Source organism: Lissotriton vulgaris, chromosome 11 (genome assembly GCF_964263255.1).
Source record: "Lissotriton vulgaris chromosome 11, aLisVul1.2, whole genome shotgun sequence".
Taxonomy (NCBI): Eukaryota; Metazoa; Chordata; class Amphibia; order Caudata; family Salamandridae; genus Lissotriton; species Lissotriton vulgaris.
The window spans coordinates 543373352-543398326 of record NC_141699.1 but is presented as its reverse complement, the minus strand read 5'-3'; the positions used below and the strand labels follow the sequence as shown (position 1 = coordinate 543398326).

Genomic DNA, 24975 nt, shown 5'->3' with positions numbered 1-24975 from the left:
TCTTTACTTGTGTCTAAAGTGGAACTGAGGTATGTTAGGAATTTGCAATGGAGATGATCTAGACTTTTAATTTATCTGGAGCCCCAGGTGACGTGTGCGAATGGACGCTTTGAGATACTGAAGTGCTTTCTGAGATTTGTTGACTTTTATGAACCAATCGTCTAGGTACAGTTGGATGGATATCTTCTGTTTTCATTGATGAAGCAGCCACCACTGCTGGACACCTGAAGAATCATTTGAGGGGCTGACTTTAGGTTAAATAGGCGGGCTTTGTACTGAAAATATGACTTTCCTACCGTGCACATCAGGATTTTCCTGTGTTTTTTTGTAACTGGATATAAAAATAGGTATCTTGCATATCCACTGCACACATCTAGGCTCCCATCTTGAGTTAGGAAAGAATTATGAAGCGCTAGCATGCACGCATTTTCCATTTGACTCACTTGTTGGTATACTTCAAAGACAGAATCATCCAGTATTGTTTCATAATTACAAAACATCTTGAGCAAATCCTTTTCTTTTTGACACTTTTTCTATAATATGTTTTTGAAAGGACTGCTGATCTCTCTGAATACCAGCGCAAGCTGGATCTTGAGTGCTTTCTTCGGTGGACATGATTCGAAGAGCTTAACTATTTTGTACATAATTTTGTCAGCACCCAGTTGACTTTGGTTTTGTTTTGAATTTATTTGTAATGCTATGAAATACTTCCCCCTGCTGGAATGGTGAACTGTATAAGATAATTGGGGAAGTTATTGCTGCAAGTTGGTTGTGGGCTTCCTGGAGAGATCCTTGGCTGCTAGATGACTTTCTTTGGTGGTACGTGTCAATACTTGAATGTCCAGAAAGGCACTTAAACGATCTGCTCATGCTGTCAAAAGTAATTACTGCCTCTTATACTGAGCTCTAAAAGTTTTCATTTTACTCTTCAAGAACTACCACCTTATAGGTTTCGTCCTAATTTCTTATTTAGCACATCTAATGAAATTGACAACCAAAAAGGACTGCTCCAGAAGAAGGAAGTAGAATCATAATCTTCATCTGAGCATAATTTTCAGAATCATCTGCCAAAGATGCAAAATCTTGTCAGGGCAATAAGAGACTGCTAGATCTGCCAAATAAAGTGAAGAAGTAATCACCTGATTAGATACTAACATGCTTTCCCTCAGCACTTCAGTGAAATCTATTCTGCACTCTTAGGAATTGCTCAGTAAAGGGCTGCTTGAGTACCCACTGTGTCATGTCTTAATGGCCCAGTAATAAATGGCCACTATCCAGGCTGGCCCTATCACACCACGCATTTTCAGCCACTCAGGTCTTGTCTTATGCTCTCTTTTTCCGATAACATAGATGTCTCAGGAACTGCAGCATGTTTCTTTTCTAAATGTAGAGACCATCACTGAGTCCTGTTCAGTATCGGATTTAAGCAACAATTGGCATTGCTGTAGAGGTCTGTATTTCTGAAGAAACCTTAGAGCAGCAACCTTGATTACTTCTCGAGTCAAGAAAGTTTTTCCGAAATATTTGAGAAACCAGAGGTAACACATGTCTTGCTCAGGTTCTAGACCGCAATACTTCCTGAATACAGATACTATAGTCTGCTTCTTTCCCAATGGGATGTTGAGCTTTATAGCATATCTCATGAACACTTTGTGAAACATGGTGCTATCATCCAGGGATGAGATTAAATATGGAAATCCAGGGGGAGAAGTAAGTGTATAGCATGTTTATGGGTCAACATCAGTCTCTCTGCCTGTATTCCTTCTTAGCAGAAAAGGGGTTGGCGGTCTATTCCTCCTTATTTTCACTGGAGGTTGATCAACAAGTCTGGATAATCATGTGCAGTATCAGGTATTGTTCTTCTCAGTAGCTGAACGGTAGAAGGAGCCAGAGGAATCGTTGACAATGATGTAGGAACTAGTACTGTATCTTGAAGAGTAGCAGGAGCCCGAAATGGAGATCTGTGCATTGGAACCATTCAAAGCCAGGTGTACCCTGTTAAAACTACAAATATTGCAGTGGTAGCTACACTGGGTCCTCTGGTGGTATTATTATCTCAGGTGGAGATGGGAGAAAAACCCCATGGGTGATGAAGAAAATGAGAGAGTCCTTTTTGATTTTTTAATTCCTCAAATTGTGAATATCACAGGTACCAGACTAGATCCGGAAACTCTTCTATAGCTCCCAAGCCAGTAGGGGGCAATGGCTCCACTTCTGTGCCACAGGTGACATCTTGTGATGTAATGGGGGCCATAAAGTGCCCCATCAGCGGGATGACATCAGTTCCTTTTTTTCCACATCATTGACATGTTCTGGAGCTTTCTAAAGTCTCCTCAGGAGCGATGCCAAGGTTGACAATTTCTACACATTAGTTCTTGGGTGCAGTTTTCTCTACAACACGTACCGCCTAAACGGTCTGACTTTGAATCATGTCAGGTCAGTGATGGCCAGACGTCAATAACAGACTCCCATGACATCTGCCTTTGGTGCTTTGAATCGGACCTTGACTTAGCGCTCTGTAAGTTGTGCCAGCAGATGCATCCAAAGAGCTTACAGAACAAGAGGGCAACATGTTTATGGGCAGGGTGCAAGTAGAACGACTTGGCACCATAAATCATAACCAAAGTTGAAGTCTCCAAAGTCACCACCTTCTTCAAAATACTCTTGGAAGAAGAGGAGGCACAATCCTCAACTCCAAACGTCAAGCAACAAGTCACAACCTTCAACTTCACCTCATTCAACGCTGGATAAAGAGCAGCAGATGAACCCACTAAGGATCCGGTGCCTGCAGCTCTATCTGACCTAGCCCTGGATCTGGAGAAGCTACCATCTGTGACGCAAAGTCCAAGTCCCGGCTCGGTCAACTGTACCCAGAGTTTCAAATACCTGGACAGACCCATCCATGTTTCTGAATGCAATGTTCAACATCTTCAGAAGATCCATGTTTCCTTTTTGAGTGCAGGTTGGCCCCATGGGTCCTTTGGCCTTCTCGTTGGGAGGAAAATTGACACCCTCTCATTTAGCACCCCCCACACTGTTTCTCTCATTGCTTCCAATATCAGGGTACCCCTGCCATCATGATCAATGCTGAGGATAATTAAACAACAGGGGGTGGTGATGGACAGAGTTTCTGAATTAAGCAGAATACTCTCACCCAGTCAAGAGATCAGGGTTTAATCCAACACCGTTTTTTAGCTCACTGCACCATCCCAGCTACAGAACCTGGCTATATGCAAATTAGTCTGTCCCTGGCCCAGTGCATCATGGGAACAGGGCAAACCAAACTACCAAGCCAATTCTTTCACTGGGAAGGAAACAAGCTACCGGGGACCGGTTTCTGGCATTTCAGCCGTCTTCGGCCCGGCTTGCTTGAATCCTGATGGTGCAATGAGCAAGGGACTCACATCTGAGTATACCCTTCCACGCTTATGGTGGACAAAATAATTAAACAACAGGGGGTGGTGATGGACAGAGTTTCTGAATTAAGCAGATTACTCTCATCCAGTCATGAGATCAGGGTTTAATCCAACACCGTTTTTTTTTTTTTTTTTTAAATTTTTGAAAACCTTTATTGTGCTTCAAGTCAGAACAAATACGGGCCTACAACCTTCCGGCCGGCCACGAGAACATTTGTGCATCATTGCAGCGTTACGGCGACACAGTAATATCTGTCGTTTCAAGCAAGCATTACATGGAGTACACTGTACTTATCGCATTACCATGTTTCAGGATCGGTGAAGGTTAATTTTAAGGTTTTCATCGCGACAAGTAAGGTCAGGTCGTACTTCTCCGCACTGGTTTAAACAAGAAGAAAAAACTAGGGCCATGTAGGTGGGACTCAAAAGTAAACACTCGGATCGATCAGTGCTGCTTGCAACATGTAGGTCCCCACCAGAGGACGGTCACACAGTATGCACACCCCTAAGGAGGACGCAACATACCCAACCAACTCCGCGCCACCACCCATCCCCCAGTCTGCCTAACACGGGCCTAGGAAAAAAGATTACATAAGAACAAAAGGCACCATAGTAAATAACACCAACTAAAATGTACCCCCCCACCCTACACACATGCAGAGGCTACGGCCTGCCCCCCCCCCCTAGCAGAGTGTTTTATCTCCCCAAAAAACCCGAAATGTAGCAAGAGAAGAGAAATTAAGAAGAAGAAAGAAAAGAGAAATGTAAGAGAAAGAGAGACATAATTCACATAAGTCCAGGGAGGGAAAGAAGAGTGTACTACCCAACTACTCCCAGAAAGGGGAAAGGGGAAAGCGGGGAGGAGCCCACCCAACAACCAAGCTCCCGGTCTCCCTCGCCGCCATTATATCCTGCGCCATGTACAACACAATGTCAAAAACTGTATGTCCGGTGGACCCGAATCAATAATACCCAGTACCTCAACACAGCCCAAGTCATCCCCCCCGCATACAAAGTGGACATCAGGAGAGATCAACAGCGACATATAGCAATCAACAGGACATTAGAGATTAATCAGCCAGTAGTGCAAAATGTGTGCCAGTCCAGGTCTCCGCCAGCCGATCCAACCAAAGCGACAACAATCCTACCATCACCCCTGTCCGGACCGGCAGAAGTGTTCCAGGCCTGTCCATCGCTGCGAGTCACCTGCAACCGGGACAAAGAGGCAAGATGGCCGCTCACGAAGAAAGGGATCAATGAGAACGCCTCGTGCCGCAGGGTTCCAATACCAGATGTAGTGTGCCGCAGCAGTGCCAGTGAGAAATGCAGCTAGGGTAACAGTTGGCAAGGAAAGTAAAAAACTGGGTTCCGATAGATAGCTCATGGGCAGAATCACAGTTTCCAAAGTGATGGGCGTCTCCGCAACTGTATCCTCTTTGAAGAGCAGACATGTTACATTGTAACTGTGAGGACGCCGCACCACCGTCCCTTCACTCGGCAACCTCGCTTCCCGTCCAGGAGGGAGCAGGGGCGGCGGAAAATACTCCAGCCGGGGCTGCCCCGTGGTAGTCATCGCCTCATCAAGTCTCCGGGCCAGCACCCGGGCAGTGCTCCGCATATCCACCCTCAACGCCACTAGGGCAGCCAGGACATCACCACGGGTCGGGTCACTCAGTTGCAAGCACCGGACCTCACTATCCCGCTGCTCCCCCGGTACTTTCAATGGCACAGGAGCATATGGGCACTCAAGCACACTGTAGTCAGGGTCAGCCCGCTGCTCAGCAGGAAGAACAGGCGCCATGTTCACCACCACTGCAGGCAATTAGTAGCGAGACGGGGGTGTCCAAATAAGCCAAGATGCAAAAATGCAGCCACCGGGGGAGCTCCGAGCACAAATCGGGAACAGCACAGGGAGAGGCCCTCCACGTTGCTTGTGAGAACCGGCCGTCCACTGCGGGAAGACGCACCAAAATGGAGTCTGCCCGTTCCTCATCAGAGTGGCAAAGGAGAGCAAGTCACGGGAGCCTTCAGCTTCTTCCACGACATAGTCAGCACGGAGGGGAGACCGACCCGGATGAAAGGGTCCGACTCCGGTCGCGCGGCCAGTGCATTACACCCCCGTGGGCATCAGCGGTACCCCAGCTCGTCTTCCCGTCCACGTCCCTCGGCGTCCAGCGGCAGCCAGCAACACAGGGACCCGGGGAAGCGCTGGATGTCGAAGAAAACACCGGATCTGCTGCCAAACCCGCCGGCAAAGGTATCGGGAGAACGCCAGTTTCTGCAGCGCCGGTATCCCTCGGTGTTAGAGCGGCGCAGGTCAGGAGAAGTGAGCAGGATTGTTGAAAGAAGCCAGGCGGCTCGCGGAGCCGGGAGCTCAAGCGTCCGTCCCGTCCGCCATCTTGGCTCCTCCCCCCCAACACCGTTTTTTAGCTCACTGCACCATCCCAGCTACAGAACCTGGCTATATGCAAATTAGTCTGTCCCTGGCCCAGTGCATCATGGGAACAGGACAAACCAAACTACCAAGCCAATTCTTTCACTGGGAAGGAAACAAGCTACCGGGGACCGGTTTCTGGCATTTCAGCCGTCTTCGGCCCGGCTTGCTTGAATCCTGATGGTGCAATGAGCAAGGGACTCACATCTGAGTATACCCTTCCACGCTTATGGTGGACAAAATAATTATGCTGAGGATAACACCACTGTCATTGAGTATCCCAAGTTCATCCCCTTTGGCACTGGCCCCCAATAACTCCAAGGAGCTGCAATCATTGTCTCTGGCACTGTAGCAATGTCACCTGTGCAGAATCCAACTCCACCAGCCCTACAGCTGACACCTCCTCAGCTGCAACTACTGGCTTCAACTCCACTAGTGCCGCAACCTCAGCTGGATTCACTGCCTCTTTTGAACCTACTACTTCAGCACTCCGGAAGAGAGGCCAATATTTTTTCAGAGAATCAGGCCCTCGGGACAACCCTAGTTCAATGACAAAGGAGACTGTCTGACCTCTCTGGACCCAGATTTTGCAGGCCTAAAAAGATGTAAATGGACTTGATACCTCAGTGGATTGGGATCTTCCCTACTGGACTTCCACCACCTCAGGTGACCTCCTATCATCGGCCATAAGGAAAGCAGTGGATATGTTGGACATGCAAATCCCGTCACCAGAAATAAATCCACTGAGGTCCTACATTCAGCCTCCCACATTACTGAACCACTACTTACTTTTAATGAGGTTCTAACAATGTCTATATTAGCGATATGGGAGAAGTAGATGACTTCTGCCGCGGTTTCAAGGACCATTGTTTGCACATGTAAGGCAGCTCCTGGAGCTCCCGCCTTCCTCTCCTGAAATCCATCACCGGAGATCCTGGTAGTGAATGCTTCTTACTCCTCAAAGCTGACACCCTGAGCCTCTTCCACTAAACCTCTGACAGAGAGTTTAAAAAATGTGCTGACGTTTTCTGTGTGAAGGAAGGCTCTCAAATCCATGAATGCCACCTGCCTCCTTGGCAGATATGTTCTTGCAGGATGTATGATGGTACAATGCGTACCGTTTCAACGCGTGCCTTTACAACGCATCTTTAACAACGCAAGTCGTTACAACGACTTGCGTTGTTGGGCGCGGATAGTAAATAGTATAATTTACTATTCTAACACCAGTCCCCGTGGATAGTAGGGAAGGTGTTGGAATAGAAAATATACTATTCTTTATCCTTTAGCGCCCTCCAGTGCAAGTCGTGGTTACGATTTGCGTTGTAAAGGACGCGTCGTAAAAGCACTGCGGGGTAACATCCGCGTTGAAAAGGGTGTTCCCCGTTCTTGCGCTACTGGACGTGGTGCAGGCAATCATTACAAACCTGTTAGACGATCTTCAGACCTACTTTGATGAGCTGATAGAGGACGTTTAAGCTGCAGCAAAGCAGGTAATCCAATCTGGCTTTGACACAGCTGATTTGCTGCAAGGGCAGAGTAGCAGTCTTTCTCCTTAAATTGCCATGCCAGGCTGCAGAGTTTCGTTTTTTCACAGGACGTGTGCAAATAACTCTGATTGATTTTATATTCAATGGCTCACGCCTCTTCAGTCCAAAAGCTGATTATGAATTGGAGAGATTCAAGGACAGCAATGCCTTCTCTTTCAGGGCTGTCAACAGTACATCCACCAATGGCAACAACAACAGGCAAACTCCTTCTAACAACACAGAGAATGAGCCCTCCCTCTCCCTCCCTCCCCTTTCCCAGCTACAGCAGGCAAACAGCCCTAGTTTTACTTTGTCTGAACACAACCAGCCAATTGAAGCATGGGTATTCTCCTTTTCACAAGCTTGGGGGACTATCACTTCAGACCTTTAGGTTTTGCAGATTGTGCACAGGAGATATGCCCTAATCCTTCAACAAACATATCTCCTCCCAACCATCCCCGTTCAGATGCACTCCTGTCAGACCATCTGTGTGTCCTCTAACTGAAGGTTCAATCTTTACTTTTGAAGGGTGCAGTGGAGTTGGTTCGAGAGCAGGAACAGGGTCATGGATTCTACTCCCAGTACTTCCTGGTCCCCCAAAAGGACGGAGGTCTACGCCTGGTCCTAAACCTCATGATTTTGAACTGGTTACTCAAGAAGGAAAAGTTCAAAATGGTGTCCTTAGCTCAGCTTCTGCTTGCGCTGGAAGCAGAATACTGGGTTATATCTGTTGACTTCCACAATGCCTTTTTCCGCATTCCTATCCTGAAGTCAAACAGGAAGTGTCTTTCCTTTACGGTTGGATCAGAGCAGTACAACTTTGCGGTCCTTTCGTTTGACCCCACTCAAGTTTAACTAAAGGGGATGGCAGTGGTTTTAGTCCATGTAAGGCAGATAGGAATCCCATTATTTCCTTCCCTCGATGACGCACTCATCAAAGCCAACTAATGGTATCTCGCTACTTGCAGGTAATATTCAAGTTGTTGTTCGAACTGGGCTTTTCAGTCAACAAGCCCAAATCTCTCCTGGTGTCCTCTCAGTACTTTCTGTTCATAGGGCAGCTCTAGACACCATATTGAGTCAAACCTTCCTTCCTCCTCAGATGATTCAGGATATTCAGTCCATGATTCTGATGTTTCAGAATGAAGCGAACATTCCAGTCCTGACAGTCTTACATTGGCTTGGTCTGCTGGCCTCTTGCATTCTGTTGGCAACCCATGCACGCTGGCACGAGGTCTCTGCAGTGGTGCCTCTGGGCATCTCCGTTGTGCTACAAGTACTGTCTGGAAAGCTGTATCAAAATATCCAGGGACAGTGCACCTGACATATAATGATGAAGTGTGAGCAGCAACCTTAAACAAGAAAAGCTGTTTCAACTTCCCCCCTCCAGTGACAACAATCATAATGACTGCCTCAACTGTAGGAAGAGGAGCTCCTCTGAACGAACTTGAAATCAGAGGCCTTTAGTCTCCAGAACAACAGAAACTGCATATTAATCTGTTGGAATTACGGGCTATATGTCTGGCTCTCAAGGCCTTGGTTCCTTCCCTTTGCAGTTGGTCTGCCCGGATCTTAACAGACAATATGACTGTAATATGGTGCATCAATGCATCAACAAAAAAGGGAAGTGGTGAGGTATCATCCCTGACAAGAAGCTCTGTGACTCTGCTCCTGGCTCAGGACCACCAGATCTGCTTAGCAGCAAATCACCTGGCCGAAGTGTTCAAAGTTTGAGCAGACAGTCTCAGCCAGCATTATCTTGCCAACCATGAGTGGTATCTTCATCCAGAAATGCTTCAGAACATCTCCCAGCTATGGGGAACTCCTCAGATGGACTCATTTGCCACTCAAGAAAAAGCTCACTACCCGAAATTCTATGCCCTCCAGCTTCTGATACAGGGAGCACTGGCGGACCAGTTTTGCTTAAAGTTGAACCTTCTGCTTCATTATGTATTTTCTCCTATACACTTGATTTCTCGTGTTCTGAGGAAGATTCGCCTTGACCAGGCCCAAGTAATCCTAATTGCCCCGGACTGGCTATTAAGGGTGTGGTATGCAGACCTTATTCAGCTTTTCCTGTGCTTCCCGCGTCATCTCCCTCACAGGGCAGACCTCCTCTTGTAGTCACAGGGCCAGGTTCAACACTCAGACCATCTACAGCCTCCACATGCATGCCTGGGGAATGGGTGGGGCAAACAACGTTGTTTTCCCTACTGCCTGAAGCGGTGGATGTTAACTTATGCCCACGAAACCAAAACAGTCTATTCAGCCAGACGGGGTAAATCTGTCATATGGTGCACTGACAACTGCATATATCCGTTTTTGGCTCATTTGAAGTCCTTCAAAATGCTGTCTGATAAAATTCATTTGCAGAGTTCTTCCTTCCACAGTAGGATTACCTTACAAACACTAAAGGCATGGTGGTGTAACTGGCAAAACCTAGAAATGTTAAGAGAAAAACCCAGATGAAATACACCCAAGAGAACACAAAAATGTTAGTTAAAACTGATAATTTACAACAGCGGAGAGAAAAAAGTATCAAAAAACCTAATATGGCTCCGGGAATCTTCCCCCATGACCAGAAAAAAGAGCAAGATGAGGAGTAAGTTAGAGGCATGATGGGATAAGAAAGTTGCTAGCTTCTTAAAGGAGCAGTATTCACTTCCAATTTCTCTGAATATGCTGCCTACCTGGATGCGTTTTTCTTCATTTGTGCATATTTTCTCAACTTTTCCTTAAGTAGCAAGGTTCAATGTAGTTTTATGTATTGTTTTTGCTCAAGTTAGAAAGGAAAACATTTTGTTTAAGACTGCCATATTTATATATCTAAATTCAAAAAAGTCCCTTTTGATTTTCTTCATATGTACATGTAAATGCCTTCTGGGATTCCAGATGCGCAAGTAGGAATTTTCTACTCTTTATGCAAAAAACATGAGACAGATGTGGTTTATCCAAGAAATTGTCAGAAATGCATTGTCTCACAGAGGTCTGGAGCAGGAAACTGAAATACTGACAACGTTCCATCCAAGAACTAGAACAGAAGACTGAAGTAGACACAATGTCAAATTCACAACTACAGCCATATTCCCTCTTTGATACAGAAGGCTGAGTCTGTAGTTCTGAATTACCTAAATTAGAAGAACTATTCTCTGAGAGGTAGCTCCTCTACAGAGAGATGTGTAAGTTTGAATTGAGCAGAGCTGACAAATTCTGCATCACACAAATCATACACTAGTTAGGCAAAAGACTAGTTAAGGAAAAAGCAGGTAGGGTGAAATCGCTGTTAGAATTGCTCCTTTCAGAAGTTGGTACAAAAGGAGGATTTTGTTGCTATTTATGCTGATCAATGCCATATGCATCACCAAGAACACTCTTGCCAAATGGCTTATGAAACCAATTGAGAATAGTAGTATCGGAGAAGAAATTATCCAACATATGGGCTAGGGCAGCAACATCATCTATTTGATACACAGCACAAAGAGAATGCTATGAGGTCAACAAGAGATTTTATTTTACACCGCAAGCTTCAGCAAAGTGCCTGGCGCTTCCAAACTGTGTTGGTGGAATTGCAATAAATATAAATCCAGAAGTGGCTGACTTGTAGAAATAAACAGAGGTACTGGAAGTCACAAATATCGATCTTCTACTAAATCCAGGTAAAATCATTTTAAGCAATTTAGAGAGACAACAGTATTTACCCACTGAAAACAGAAATAGGCAAATTCATAACACATCTCCTACTGGTTGTAGGACTAAGAATAGTCTATATGACTTTCTGCCCATGGGCGAGCTTCAGAGCGGGGGTTCTCTGCCGGTGAAAAGCTCCTTTTGTTCTTTTCTTGTGTTGATCCCACTTGTAACTGTAATGTTCTACATCGCCGACCACTTTGAAAATAGGACCCTGTGCTCTGTTGAGGGGCTACTGGGGCCACATACATGTACAAAGGTTGTTTTTATGTTTATGTTTTGAAGTCTTATTTCTATGTATAAAACAATAAAATGTGTTATTAAAATAAAAAATAGTTCATATGTGGAAATCACAAACCTCTCCCCCACAATCACTTAAGTGGCCACAAGTATGGCATATCTATTCCATGGAATGCCATTCTGCCTCGGTCAATGATAGAATGAACAGACTTGAGAAGGTTTGGTGTCATTTAAAACTAAAACCTATCAAAATAGACAGATTAGGAATGTCGGTGCTTCCTGCAAACCAACATTGTTGCAAACAGCGACCTATAAATTAAGCTTGTTTTCGAGGACTAGAATCAAAGACTCAAGATACAGAAAGTGATCCATCTTTAACTAGAAACAGAGACCTCTTAAATACCACCCATTCTGCAAATATAATCACACATTGGATTTAGCACAGAAAAAACTAGAATCATAAACTGTCCCTTATAGAGATAATGCCTCATTTGTCATTAGGAGCCCTGTGATCTGCAGTCAGTATTTAATTTTTTGGCTAGACCACTTTAATCACCAACTTCTTTTAAATTGCACTGCCCTTATCAAATCAACATATGCATGTATTCATGCACACACAAATGCACAGAGATTTATGTGGGCTTGTTTATGCTCACCTGGCAGACACATTGGTGGTAAAGCTTGCACACTCATTGGCATACACAAGCTTTGTTGTTCCAGTTATATCTTCCCACTGTGCCTGGGCTGTACCACCTGAAACATATGAAAAGAGGTAACTTTTTCAATCACTAACAGAGTGAGTAGCAGAGTGATAAGAGGAGTGACAGAGGTAAATAATCCAGAGAAGGCAGCAACAGATGAAGAGTCTGAATAATGAAGATGTCAATAGCAGGAGGACAGTTTCCAGTCGAGGGAGGACCTGGCCTGTCAGTTCGGGTTGGACTGTTCCCATTGGGCACAGGGTCAAGACTGATTTGTATTTGGCTGGGTCCAAACTCGAATGGCATGGTGAGCAAACAAACGATGGATTTAGGCCCAGATCTATGTACTGGTGTGAATGTATGACATTGTTCTGCATTTTGTCCATCAATTGTTCTTTTTGCAGATAGCAGGAGCACACGCAAATATGACAGATTTGATAGAAATATAGGCAAATAAAGAGAGTTACATAGTGGAGGGTGGTTTAAATTGGTGCTTGAAAGACACAGCCTGGTTTAGGTTTGAGTTGTAATGGAAATGTATCCAGTTTGAATAAGAGAGGCTGAATATGAGGAGACTCCACTGGTGGAATTTCTTCTCCTGAATGGACAGCATCTTAGAGCAAATTTTTCAGGCAATTCCCTTTCAGATTTAGCATTTACTCCCAAATTAAGAGGATTTTTTGTATTAGCACCTAATTCTAAATTAAGCCACGTGTGAGGAAGGAAGGGAGTGACAAAAAGACAGAGCAGCACAGTGTTTGATGGAAAAAGGAAGGACAGACAATGAAGAATGAATGCCCGGTATCATTGATGGATTTATGGATGGAATTAAACATAAATGAGAGAAAGGGATTAACAATGGCTTTAAAAGTATGGCCTAGACCATGGGTTTAGCAATAGTTCAAATAATTGGTTTAAAAGATGGGGATGTATAAACTGGAATTAATTATGAGTTTGAGGATGATTATCAAAGGATGGGTTTAGCAGATGGGAATAACGATGGGTTAAAATATAAGGTCAAAGAAGGACTAGAGGATGGCATTATTAATGTTAAATGCAGTGATTAATCCATAATGTGTCAGCGGGTGGGGACTAACCATAAATAACATGATAAATTAACAGAGGGTCAGAGGAAGTGATTATGGATGGTTCAGAGTCAGTTTTAACAGTGGTTTAGAGGATCAGATAATGATGTGACATCAATGGGATTAGTAACGAGCCAGAAGATCAGGTTGATCATGGTTCAATAACTAGGTTAACAGAGGTGCAGTGGATGGGATTAATGGTGGTTCAAGGATGAGATTAAAAGTGAGTCAGAGGACGTTTTAATGATGGAATGAAAGGGGTGGTTTTGCACACCTGTTATTTTCTCTTACCAATGACACTGCACAGCAGTCGAAGGCTTGTTGTGTCTCCTTCTCCACTATCCCGTGGATTGTCTTTCCAAGACGGTGGCAGTGGGATACGAAGCCCTATGGGTCGGTGAAATTTTCTTCGTCTTGGCTCAACAGTCACAATAGGGCTAAAAGTGGCTTGGTTACCAAGTAACTTGGAGACCAGATCATCGGGTACAGGCTGCGCCTACAGAAAACATATGAGAGCAGTTTCTTAGTTTCAGATCTTTGTGAGGAACAGGTTCATTTTCTTAGTTCCATTTGAAGTTACAGAATGTATCAGATTCATTTTGAACTTCATTCACAATTTATAATAGAATCAGAGGGAAAAGGTACAAACAAACTGAAACTATACAGAAGTCTATCATTTGGATTTTCCGCTTGCAACACCCATCAGCAACTTCTAATCCTAGGGACATATACACACTTTTTCCAACTGCTGACTTGTTCTTGGAGAGACCACAAATTCACAGAAAATTCACGGAAGAAAACTTTGTTGAATTGAAGTTTCAGAAGAGAAGCTAGCATTTCATTGAAACACGAATATTCCTTTAAAATAATTAATTTCAAAGGTGGTTATGGTTACCACTAAAACAAGCCAGTCATTGTAAGAACGGCAACCACAACTCCCCCGTAGTGCACTGGTCATGTTTGAGCACATGATGACACAGATAACGTTATAGTAGTCTCTGTGCTACCCATGCAATTATTTTTTTTTATCATGTTAGATCCACAAATACTTGTGGGTCCATAAATTGCTCAACTAACCTCTGCTATAATTCAAAGGTCCCACTTTTATCTAAGGAACCTGTGACACCAAATATGTTTCCATAAAATTTTGAGTTTAGAATCTCTTTGTTGATTCCCCATCATGTTGTGTGAACTACGTAGATGTTCCCCAGTTCCACTTATGCCCTATCTTTTTTCTGTTAAGCAGGTCTCCAGAGTAGTCATGGGTTCCTTCCACTGCATACTGCTGACAGCAACTGTCACATTAGTCAAGAATAACCCTTCAAAGCCTAGGTGACACCTTTTTGTAACACAACTATAACAAACATTACTAAATGGATTTACACCAAATCACAAAAAGGTATGTTTAGATTAAAGCTGTATATTTATGCCAAAAGCACAAAACGATGTTCACAAGGAAGGAACTCATTTATCTTGATCAGTACACAATCTGCAACTAAAGTAGTTGTTCTGATTAAATCATAGTCAGAATCAATCGTATTCATTCATGACCCTCCATCGAGTAGCAGTATTACTTGTATCAATATTCTATACACACATATGTATTTGAAAAAGCCCACACACCTTTAATTTAAGGTATATCTAACTTCAGCCAAAGTAGGTAAATTTATTATGCAATTATAGTCTGTACCACAGACGTATTTCCTTATATATGTCATTGAAATATTTACATATTGTTACACATTCGGGGTGGTATTGTGAACCCCAGTGAAGTGACCATAACCTATTTTAGTGAGTGTCAATGAATGTCTCTATAACTCTTGCTCTGTCCGCAGGGATCACTGTATGATTATGACGTTTAAAGAAATGTATTACTCACTGTATATATACTGAAATGTTTTTTATTTTGTTCACTGCATATAATTATCACTTAGTATTTTTATAACTGACAATTCTATCAAGAAATATGGAACTACACTATGTGCACTAACGCCATACATGAGGTGTTAGTATATCAATTATCAAATTGATGGCATAAGAGACCAGTTTGAGACAGCCATCCTTACGAGTTCAATTCTAGTACAAACTGTAATTGTGGTGATTGATGTAATTGGAGACAGCACCACGCCTGGTGTACCACCCACCAGCGATAACACCGCCCCCACAACTAAGATGTGGGCAGTATAACATGCCCCTGGATCGCTATCTAGTCAGAATCTGTTAGATCACTCACCCGCTTGCGCGATACCAACAATACATACTAGAAGTAGAAATTATTTTGCTTTATACTGACAAGGAAGGTGAATTCCACCCTCCTTAGTGCAAACCTGATCAGTCTAAGACGGCCGCCACAGCTAAGACACGTGGTATCCTAGAAACGCACCGCTTGGCGGTTCCTGCTTCCGGTCGGCTACACCTTTTACTATCGGGTAGCTCTGCCGGCTCGCACACTGGAGTCTATCGTGACTAGAGTAGTAAAGTGACACCAAGTAAGTTATGCGCACTTGATTATTGTCGTTTTCGCACCTTAACTGAAATATCCATGCCTACGATCATTTACCATTATTTTTACAGCATGGGTCATCGCTATCAGCGTGAAATTAAACATGTGGAGCCAACTTGTGGGTTCTACTGGCTTAATAATCCAGTCATCACTGATGATACAATACTAATAGCGTAAATAGAGACGCCAGGAGCCATCGCTGTGGGCTCTACCGATAATTTGAAGTGTACCAGTTACAGTTGGTGGAACATTACATGTGAGTTGCCTCCTGTTATCACCTTGGTGTGCACAAATAATTACTAACAATAACACTACTAAAATAGTGTTTCTCTGATACAGGACCGGATAACTACAGTTCCTGTACTTCGTGTCTCATCTGACATTCTGGATCCTACAATAAATACCTATCTGTGCTGTACTGGTAAGCCAGAGTACACACACCCCATAAGCCCTTCTTATTTATCATGTATTTCCTTACACACGCAGTTACATCCATTCCCTCTCTCATGCCCCAGAAACACAGTCCTGAAGAGACCCTGAATCTATAGAGGGTCAAAACGCCTTCGACACCAGACAAAAGAGAGAGCCTGAATTAAATTATTATTATTGTATTAAGCTCGTCGTTTTGTACTTTACCAATAACCTGTTACCCAGTGTGAGAAGTTGGCCCGATATGCAGCGTTCGCTATTCTAGCGACCGCTATGTATCGTTCCAAACGACCCTTATGGTGATTGGTTGTAAGTCAACCTATAGACCAGCTATCCTAGTAGCGTGGATACGAGCAGTCTAAGGCTAAAGACTCGAGAGGGCGCGTTAAGCCAGCTGTTTACCACACATGTACCCCTTGAACGCCAAGTGAAAGGACACCACACAAGTGTTATGAAAATAAACAGGATATTTATTAAGAATCACAACAGCCCTGTACTCTTTATGAGGACAGGGTACTAAGCACAAACCAAATCTCTTAGGAAAATACTTCAAGTGCACAATTAAAACAAGTGTCCGAGGACACGGAAAGTTTAAGGTCTCGGGCGGACCCGATAAGGCAAGTCGGAAGCGAGGGACTCGGGACCCTAGAGTAAAGAGGCTATGCAGGCACCGAAATGCCGAGTTACCTAGCCACGAGGGCTGCGGCTGCACAAGTCTTACAGGCGTCGGGGTCTTCGCTGACGAGCCAGGAGCCGGAAGAAAAGGAGTTGCTGGCCGGCGACCAGTGATGAATAGTTCGTAGAGATCCAAGCCTGGATCAGAGATTGATGATACCTGAAAGCAGAGGGGACCAAGTTCGTACTACTAGCCAGTAGTCAGAGGGTACCAGGAAGGCACCGGTTGGCCGTCACCTCGACCAGGTGAGTGGGCGACGCTAGGCTCTGCAGTCTCACGGACCAGGAGGCGTTGTCGGCGACCACGGTGGAGGTGCGAGCTGTCCCACGAAGGATGATGCTGTCGGCGTCGCTGGGCCCAGGATGGGGCAACAAGCCTTGGCAGATCTCAGGGCCACGTGGTGGGCCTAAGATGGCGTCTTGAGTGGACCAGGAGGGTCCGGGGTGCTTCTCGCAAAGATGGAAGCAAGGGCCAGTCTGGAGCAACCAGACCAGCAGTGATGATTGTCGGATGTCGTCACAGAAGGACACAAGCCAGCGGCTAGTGACCAGACAACGTGCTGAGCAGCGAGCAGAAGGGCCCCACGCAGATCGTGGAGATGCTGGGAGACTGCACTTCGGTGCTGGAGTGGCTCAGGGTCGGGGCTTCTCGGACCCCAGAGCACTCACCAGAGAATTGCTTCGATGGTCGTGCTGGTTAAGAGCGTGCAGGTTTTGATGATGGCCGGTCCCTCGAGGTCTCGTCGTACCCACAGATCACAGCTGAGCTGATGACGTGGGTAGAGGTCAGAGGTGCCAGGGAAGCCGGTTCTCGTCGAGCTGGGCCGTCGGATCCTTGAGGAAGGACTTGCAGCAAACCGCAGAGTTCTTAGATGGTGCCCGCTGATGCAGGGTGACTACTCCTTAGTCACAAGGGAGAAATCTTGAGAAGAGTCTCGAAGTCCTTTCGTAGAAAGTATTCCTGATTCAAAGATGATCTAATTTGGAAGGGTCCCGCTCCGGCCTTTATCCTAAAGGAAGGGGTGGGTACATGACTAGGTCCTGCCCTAAGGGTGGGACCAGGAAGGGGGGTAGTTACACCCCTCTCCCCTGCTGGACTTTCCCCAGGCCAGGGCTGGCGCCCCTGGAACTGGTTCTGACCGGCAGATGCGTAGTGAGCACCGGGGTGCCACTCCGCAGTCACCTTCTTGCAAAAGCCCTACCTACCCAGAATACACAAACCCTGTCTGGGACGGTGCGATCACCGCCCTCGACAGGAAACCCTTTGTCCAAGCGCTCCTCGCTGGAAGGACTCCCAGCAGCAGGAGGTCAGACTCGTGTCTGTGGTGGCAGCATCCATTTTGTGGAGCTGAGGCTTTAGTTAACTTTAACCGGGGTTCACAGTTACGTACATGTCGTGTCCCTCTAGAAGGGCGGAATGCTAACCTCGTCGCCAGGATTGGTGAAGGGGCAGCATCCCGATTCGTATGACACCTTACTCGACATGTCTTGATAACGCGATACCGAAGTTACCGATGTGGTACGCGTTATCATGGAACAGCCATTGGGTCTTTGATCCGCAAGCTGCAACCGGGCTCGGCTCGGGCCAGAGCACAGTTCACACGAGCCCACGCACTCTGCCTTCAGGATTGTCAAGGCCTGCCATAGGAGTGACTGATAGGAACTCGGGTGTCCATTGTATGGTTAGATATAGAGCTACTATACCTAAAGCAAAGGGTGATTACACGACTTCGCCCAAGCTGTCATGCAGCCAGTTGTGTCAAATTTAGGAGGCCAGCCAGGGGTGGCATAATACATGCTGCAGCCCCTGGCGGCCCTGGGTACACCTATGCCCTGAGTTACAGGGTCTGATAAGGTGGCCCAGTACCAATTGGAAATGCACCTAGGGTACATGGAATCCATTTTAAAGAGAGAGCAGTAGGCCTGGGGTCCTGATTGGCAGGGTCCCAGGTCGACTATGTCCAAAACCAGCTAAAACACAGGGCAAAAAGTTGGGGGCAACCATAGTCAGGATGTACCTTCCTACACAACCCCCCCCCCAAACGAAAGGAGATAAGGCTATCCTTGTCCAGGTAAGCCTCTATTACCTAAGTGGCCATATAAGGAAGGACCAGCTCTGGCTTGGTTTCCCCCTGTGTCATGGTCCACTAGGCAACCCCTCACCCTAAGGGTATCTGAGGGTCTCCACCATAGGGAATCTCTATCTCTGGAGTGTCTTGGGAAAGAAGAAGGCTGATGCTGGGATGGAGTACTGAAGTGAGGCTCCTCTACCTTTGGGCTCAACTTCCTCCAATCACCATTCATCCTGTGTGCCTTTCTTTCTTTAGCTGAGATGCACTGAGCTCTCAGGGTCAGCCTCTGGCTACCTAACGCTGGAGGCTGAGTCCCTCTGTTTGGCTTACTGGAGGGACAGGTCAGGTCTGGGGTTTTTAGGCCCCATGTTTGGCTGTGCCCAACAGTGTCCAGCTGTGGGAGTTCCCTGACTACTTTTAAGGGGGATCCCTCAGGAGTCTGTTCTATTTTCACTTGGCTAGGTTTACCAGCTTCAGTGATCCTAATCTGTTGATTAAGGGGTTCCTTTGGACAGGGGGCCCTTTTGGGTCCACCACTGGCCTCCCCGATCTCTTCAGCCCTGGGCTGACTGAGGCAGGGTAGAGAGGTGCAGGTTACCTGCTCCAGACTGGGTCCCACCTGGGAAGGGTCCACTGCCATCAGTGGCTTTGCCAGGCTAGGCCTGACTACCTCTGGGGCAGTTCCTTCAACAGGGGTAGAGTCAGTTCCCTGAGGAGGCTGGCTCTCACCTAGTGTCTGGGAGGAGGAAGACTATTCTTCCTCCCCAATGCTCTCTGTTTGAGTGGAGTGATCCATTGTTTCAGGCTTCACAACCTCACTATCTGTCTGAGTAGAGGCTGAGACCATTTCAACCTTGCCAACCTTTTCAGGAGTATTTACAACAAGGGGTGGTGAGGGACAGAGTCTCTGAATTAAGCAGAAAGCTCTCACCCAGTCAAGAGATCAGGGCTAGATCCAACACCGTTTTTTAGCTCACTGCACCATCCCAGTTTCAGAACCTGGCTGTATGCAAATTAGTCTGTTCCTGTCCCAGTGCATGATGGGAACAGGGCAAACCAAACTACAAAAGCCAATTCTTACACTGGGAAGGAAACAAGCTCCCGGGGACCGGTTTCTGGCATTACAGCCGTCTTCGGCCCGGTTTGCTTGAATCCTGATGGTGCAATGAGCAAGGGTCTCACATCTGAGAATACCCTTCCACGCTTAGGGTGGACAAAAATATTTACAACAAGGGGTGGTGAGGGACAGAGTCTCTGAATTAAGCAGAAAGCTCTCACCCAGTCAAGAGATCAGGGCTAGATCCAACACCGTTTTTTAGCTCACTGCACCATCCCAGTTTCAGAACCTGGCTGTATGCAAATTAGTCTGTTCCTGTCCCAGTGCATGATGGGAACAGGGCAAACCAAACTACAAAAGCCAATTCTTACACTGGGAAGGAAACAAGCTCCCGGGGACCGGTTTCTGGATTCAAGCAAGCCGGGCCGAAGAGGCTGAAATGCCAGAAACCGGTCCCCGGTAGCTTGTCTCCTTTCTGGTAAAGAATTGGCTTGGTAGTTTAGTCTGCCCTGTTCCCATGATGCACTGGGCCAGGGACAGACTGATTTGCATATAGCCAGGTTCTGAGCTGGGATGGGGCAGTGAGATAAATAACGGTGATGGATCAAGCCCTGATCTTTGGACTGGGTAAGAGTGGTCTGCTCAATTCAGACACTCTGTTCATCACCACCCCCTTTTGTAAATCGATTTTGGCCACTATAGGTGTGGCAGGGTATACTCAGACATGAGTCCCTTTCTCACTGCTCCATCAGGATTCAAGCAAGCCGGGCCGAAGAGGCTGAAATGCCAGAAACCGGTCCCCGGTAGCTTGTCTCCTTTCTGGTAAAGAATTGGCTTGGTAGTTTAGTCTGCCCTGTTCCCATGATGCACTGGGCCAGGGACAGACTGATTTGCATATAGCCAGGTTCTGAGCTGGGATGGGGCAGTGAGATAAATAACGGTGATGGATCAAGCCCTGATCTTTGGACTGGGTAAGAGTGGTCTGCTCAATTCAGACACTCTGTTCATCACCACCCCCTTTTGTAAATCGATTTTGGCCACTATAGGTGTGGCAGGGTATACTCAGACATGAGTCCCTTTCTCACTGCTCCATCAGGATTCAAGCAAGCCGGGCCGAAGAGGCTGAAATGCCAGAAACCGGTCCCCGGTAGCTTGTCTCCTTTCTGGTAAAGAATTGGCTTGGTAGTTTAGTCTGCCCTGTTCCCATGATGCACTGGGCCAGGGACAGACTGATTTGCATATAACCAGGTTCTGAGCTGGGATGGGGCAGTGAGATAAATAACGGTGATGGATCAAGCCCTGATCTTTGGACTGGGTAAGAGTGGTCTGCTCAATTCAGACACTCTGTTCATCACCACCCCCTTTTGTAAATCGATTTTGGCCACTATAGGTGTGGCAGGGTATACTCAGACATGAGTCCCTTTCTCACTGCTCCATCAGGATTCAAGCAAGCCGGGCCGAAGAGGCTGAAATGCCAGAAACCGGTCCCCGGTAGCTTGTCTCCTTTCTGGTAAAGAATTGGCTTGGTAGTTTAGTCTGCCCTGTTCCCATGATGCACTGGGCCAGGGACAGACTGATTTGCATATAGCCAGGTTCTGAGCTGGGATGGGGCAGTGAGATAAATAACGGTGATGGATCAAGCCCTGATCTTTGGACTGGGTAAGAGTGGTCTGCTCAATTCAGACACTCTGTTCATCACCACCCCCTTTTGTAAATCGATTTTGGCCACTATAGGTGTGGCAGGGTATACTCAGACATGAGTCCCTTTCTCACTGCTCCATCAGGATTCAAGCAAGCCGGGCCGAAGAGGCTGAAATGCCAGAAACCGGTCCCCGGTAGCTTGTCTCCTTTCTGGTAAAGAATTGGCTTGGTAGTTTAGTCTGCCCTGTTCCCATGATGCACTGGGCCAGGGACAGACTGATTTGCATATAGCCAGGTTCTGAGCTGGGATGGGGCAGTGAGATAAATAACGGTGATGGATCAAGCCCTGATCTTTGGACTGGGTAAGAGTGGTCTGCTCAATTCAGACACTCTGTTCATCACCACCCCCTTTTGTAAATCGATTTTGGCCACTATAGGTGTGGCAGGGTATACTCAGACATGAGTCCCTTTCTCACTGCTCCATCAGGATTCAAGCAAGCCGGGCCGAAGAGGCTGAAATGCCAGAAACCGGTCCCCGGTAGCTTGTCTCCTTTCTGGTAAAGAATTGGCTTGGTAGTTTAGTCTGCCCTGTTCCCATGATGCACTGGGCCAGGGACAGACTGATTTGCATATAGCCAGGTTCTGAGCTGGGATGGGGCAGTGAGATAAATAACGGTGATGGATCAAGCCCTGATCTTTGGACTGGGTAAGAGTGGTCTGCTCAATTCAGACACTCTGTTCATCACCACCCCCTTTTGTAAATCGATTTTGGCCACTATAGGTGTGGCAGGGTATACTCAGACATGAGTCCCTTTCTCACTGCTCCATCAGGATTCAAGCAAGCCGGGCCGAAGAGGCTGAAATGCCAGAAACCGGTCCCCGGTAGCTTGTCTCCTTTCTGGTAAAGAATTGGCTTGGTAGTTTAGTCTGCCCTGTTCCCATGATGCACTGGGCCAGGGACAGACTGATTTGCATATAGCCAGGTTCTGAGCTGGGATGGGGCAGTGAGATAAATAACGGTGATGGATCAAGCCCTGATCTTTGGACTGGGTAAGAGTGGTCTGCTCAATTCAGACACTCTGTTCATCACCACCCCCTTTTGTAAATCGATTTTGGCCACTATAGGTGTGGCAGGGTATACTCAGACATGAGTCCCTTTCTCACTGCTCCATCAGGATTCAAGCAAGCCGGGCCGAAGAGGCTGAAATGCCAGAAACCGGTCCCCGGTAGCTTGTCTCCTTTCTGGTAAAGAATTGGCTTGGTAGTTTAGTCTGCCCTGTTCCCATGATGCACTGGGCCAGGGACAGACTGATTTGCATATAGCCAGGTTCTGAGCTGGGATGGGGCAGTGAGATAAATAACGGTGATGGATCAAGCCCTGATCTTTGGACTGGGTAAGAGTGGTCTGCTCAATTCAGACACTCTGTTCATCACCACCCCCTTTTGTAAATCAACCTTTTCAGGAGGGCACTCAGTTTGTGTTTGGGCTGTGACTGTCACAGCCCTCCTATCCTGCTCTGGAAAGTCTGTCTGAGCCTGGGCAGTGGCTACCACTGCCCTTCCAACCTTTTCAGGGAGGAATGGTGCTTGGACTGGGGCTGTAGCTATTACTGCCCCACTAACCGGTCTGGATAGGCCTATCATTCTGGAATGAGTTTCTTGCTCCACCTCAGCCCATGCTGAGAGTTCCAGGTCATTCCCCAGTAAGCAATCTACAGGTAGGTTGTCTGTCACTGCCACTCTCATGGGCCCTGTGACATTACCCCAGCTGAGCTTGACTACTGCCATGGGATGCCTTCTCTCCATTCCATGAATGTCTGTCACCTGATAAGTAAAACCAGGGGTCAGTTGAGCAGAGGGGACCAGATGGTCACTCACCATGGTGAGGCTGGCCCCTGTGTCTCTGAACGCCTCAACTTTCTGACCATTCAATAAAATTTCTTGTCTATACTTTCCCAAAATGTGGGGTCCAGTAGTGAAGTTGGCAAACCCCATGCCAGTCTCACAGACAAGAGTGTGGTCAGGGAACCTGGCTAGGCCATAGTCCTCCTGATTGCCCAAAGTAATGCCCACCACATTCTTGGGGGCACTCCTACCACCTGGGGGATTACCACTAGTGGTAACAGGAGGTTTAGAAGTATTACCTGGTGGTATGTTTTCCTTATTGCTATTTTTAGGGCACTTGGCATCACTTTTGTAATGGCCCACCTGTTTACAGGTATGGCAATAAGGTTTCTTCTGTTCTGAAGGAGTGTTCTGGGACCCACCACCCTTGTTGGAGTTTTGGGGCCCTTGGGAAGTCTTCTCTGTGGATTTATCCCCACCCTTCTCTTGAGGCTTGGTTGATTCCTTTTTCTGGTCACCACCCTGGTTTTTAGGCCTAACCCTGGTTCTGACCCATTTGTCTGCCCTCTTACCCAATTCCTGTGGAGAGGTCAACTCAGAGTCTACCAGGTGCTGATGTAATAACTGGTTCTGACAATTATTTAAGATTTGCTCCCTCATAATTAGATTGTACAATCCTTTAAAATCAGTAACCTTACTACCCAGTAGCCAGCCTTCAAAAGCCTTAGTGGCACAATCAACAAAGTCAGTCCAATCTTGAGACTGAGTTTTCTGGGTGTCTCTGAACAGCATCCTGTATTGTTCAGTGGTTAAACCGAACCCATCAACCAGTACATTCTTCAAGATTTGGTAATTGTTAGCACCCTCCACCCTTGTGGTGAGGAGCTTATCTCTACCTTTACCATCAAAGGAGAGCCACAAAATAGCTGCCCACTGACTTTGGGGAACACCCTGCACAGTGCAGGCTCTCTCCAAAGCAGTAATCCATTTGTGGATGTCATCCCCTTCTTTAAAGGGGGGCACTATCTTATTCAGGTGCTTTGTATCAAAACTCCTTTCCCTATTGCTAGGTTTATTGCTGCCACCAGTGGGCTGTAGCCCACATAATTCTTGCTCTCTAGCAAGGGCAAGTCTCTCTTTGGCCAGGGCAAGTTCTTCCCTTTCAATCCTCAGTTTGATTGCCCTTTCTTCAGCTTCATACACTCTCCTCTTAGGGGAAGACATTCCTCTGTGAGAAGAGTTGAGAGAGCCATTGGTTCGAAGGGATCTGTTAGAGCCTCTTGATAGAGACCTAACTCGTCCATTCCCAATGTTAAGCTGACCTGAGAGTGGCCCCAGGGGTCCCCCAGTACCACTGTCATGTTTGCTTAAGTTGGACCTGCTTAGTCTAACGACTTCTACCTGTCCCTTATCTGCCTCATCCCCAGAGGGATCCTCATCCTCATCCTCCTCCACATTCTCATTTTCGGCTGAGAGGAGGATTAGGTCAGGGTCACCTCTGGTTCCCTCGAGGGGAGGCATGTCTCCTTCTGGATTAGAAGAGCTGGGAAGGGTCTCAGCTTTTCTGGCATCATAAGTCTCCAAGAGACCAATCAGAAAGGACGTTGTGGGGTTAGACCCCTGCTTGATCTTCCTGGAGTGACACACTTGTCTTAACTCCTTGA

At 46.5% G+C, this 24975-nt stretch overlaps 1 protein-coding gene across 10 annotated transcripts in view; it reads right to left on the bottom strand.

Moving 5' to 3' along the window:
* The window catches only part of ANK1 (ankyrin 1), a 1037654-nt gene that overhangs the window by 332461 nt on the left and 680218 nt on the right, over positions 1–24975 (bottom strand). For all 10 annotated transcript variants that reach the window (XM_086943592.1, XM_086943597.1, XM_086943588.1 and 7 more), the window contains 2 exons: positions 13381–13585; positions 11960–12056 (listed from right to left, as the gene is read on the bottom strand). In XM_086943592.1, the coding sequence (XP_086799718.1) occupies positions 11960–12056; positions 13381–13585 (302 nt within the window). The remainder of the gene's footprint in view (positions 1–11959; positions 12057–13380; positions 13586–24975) is intronic.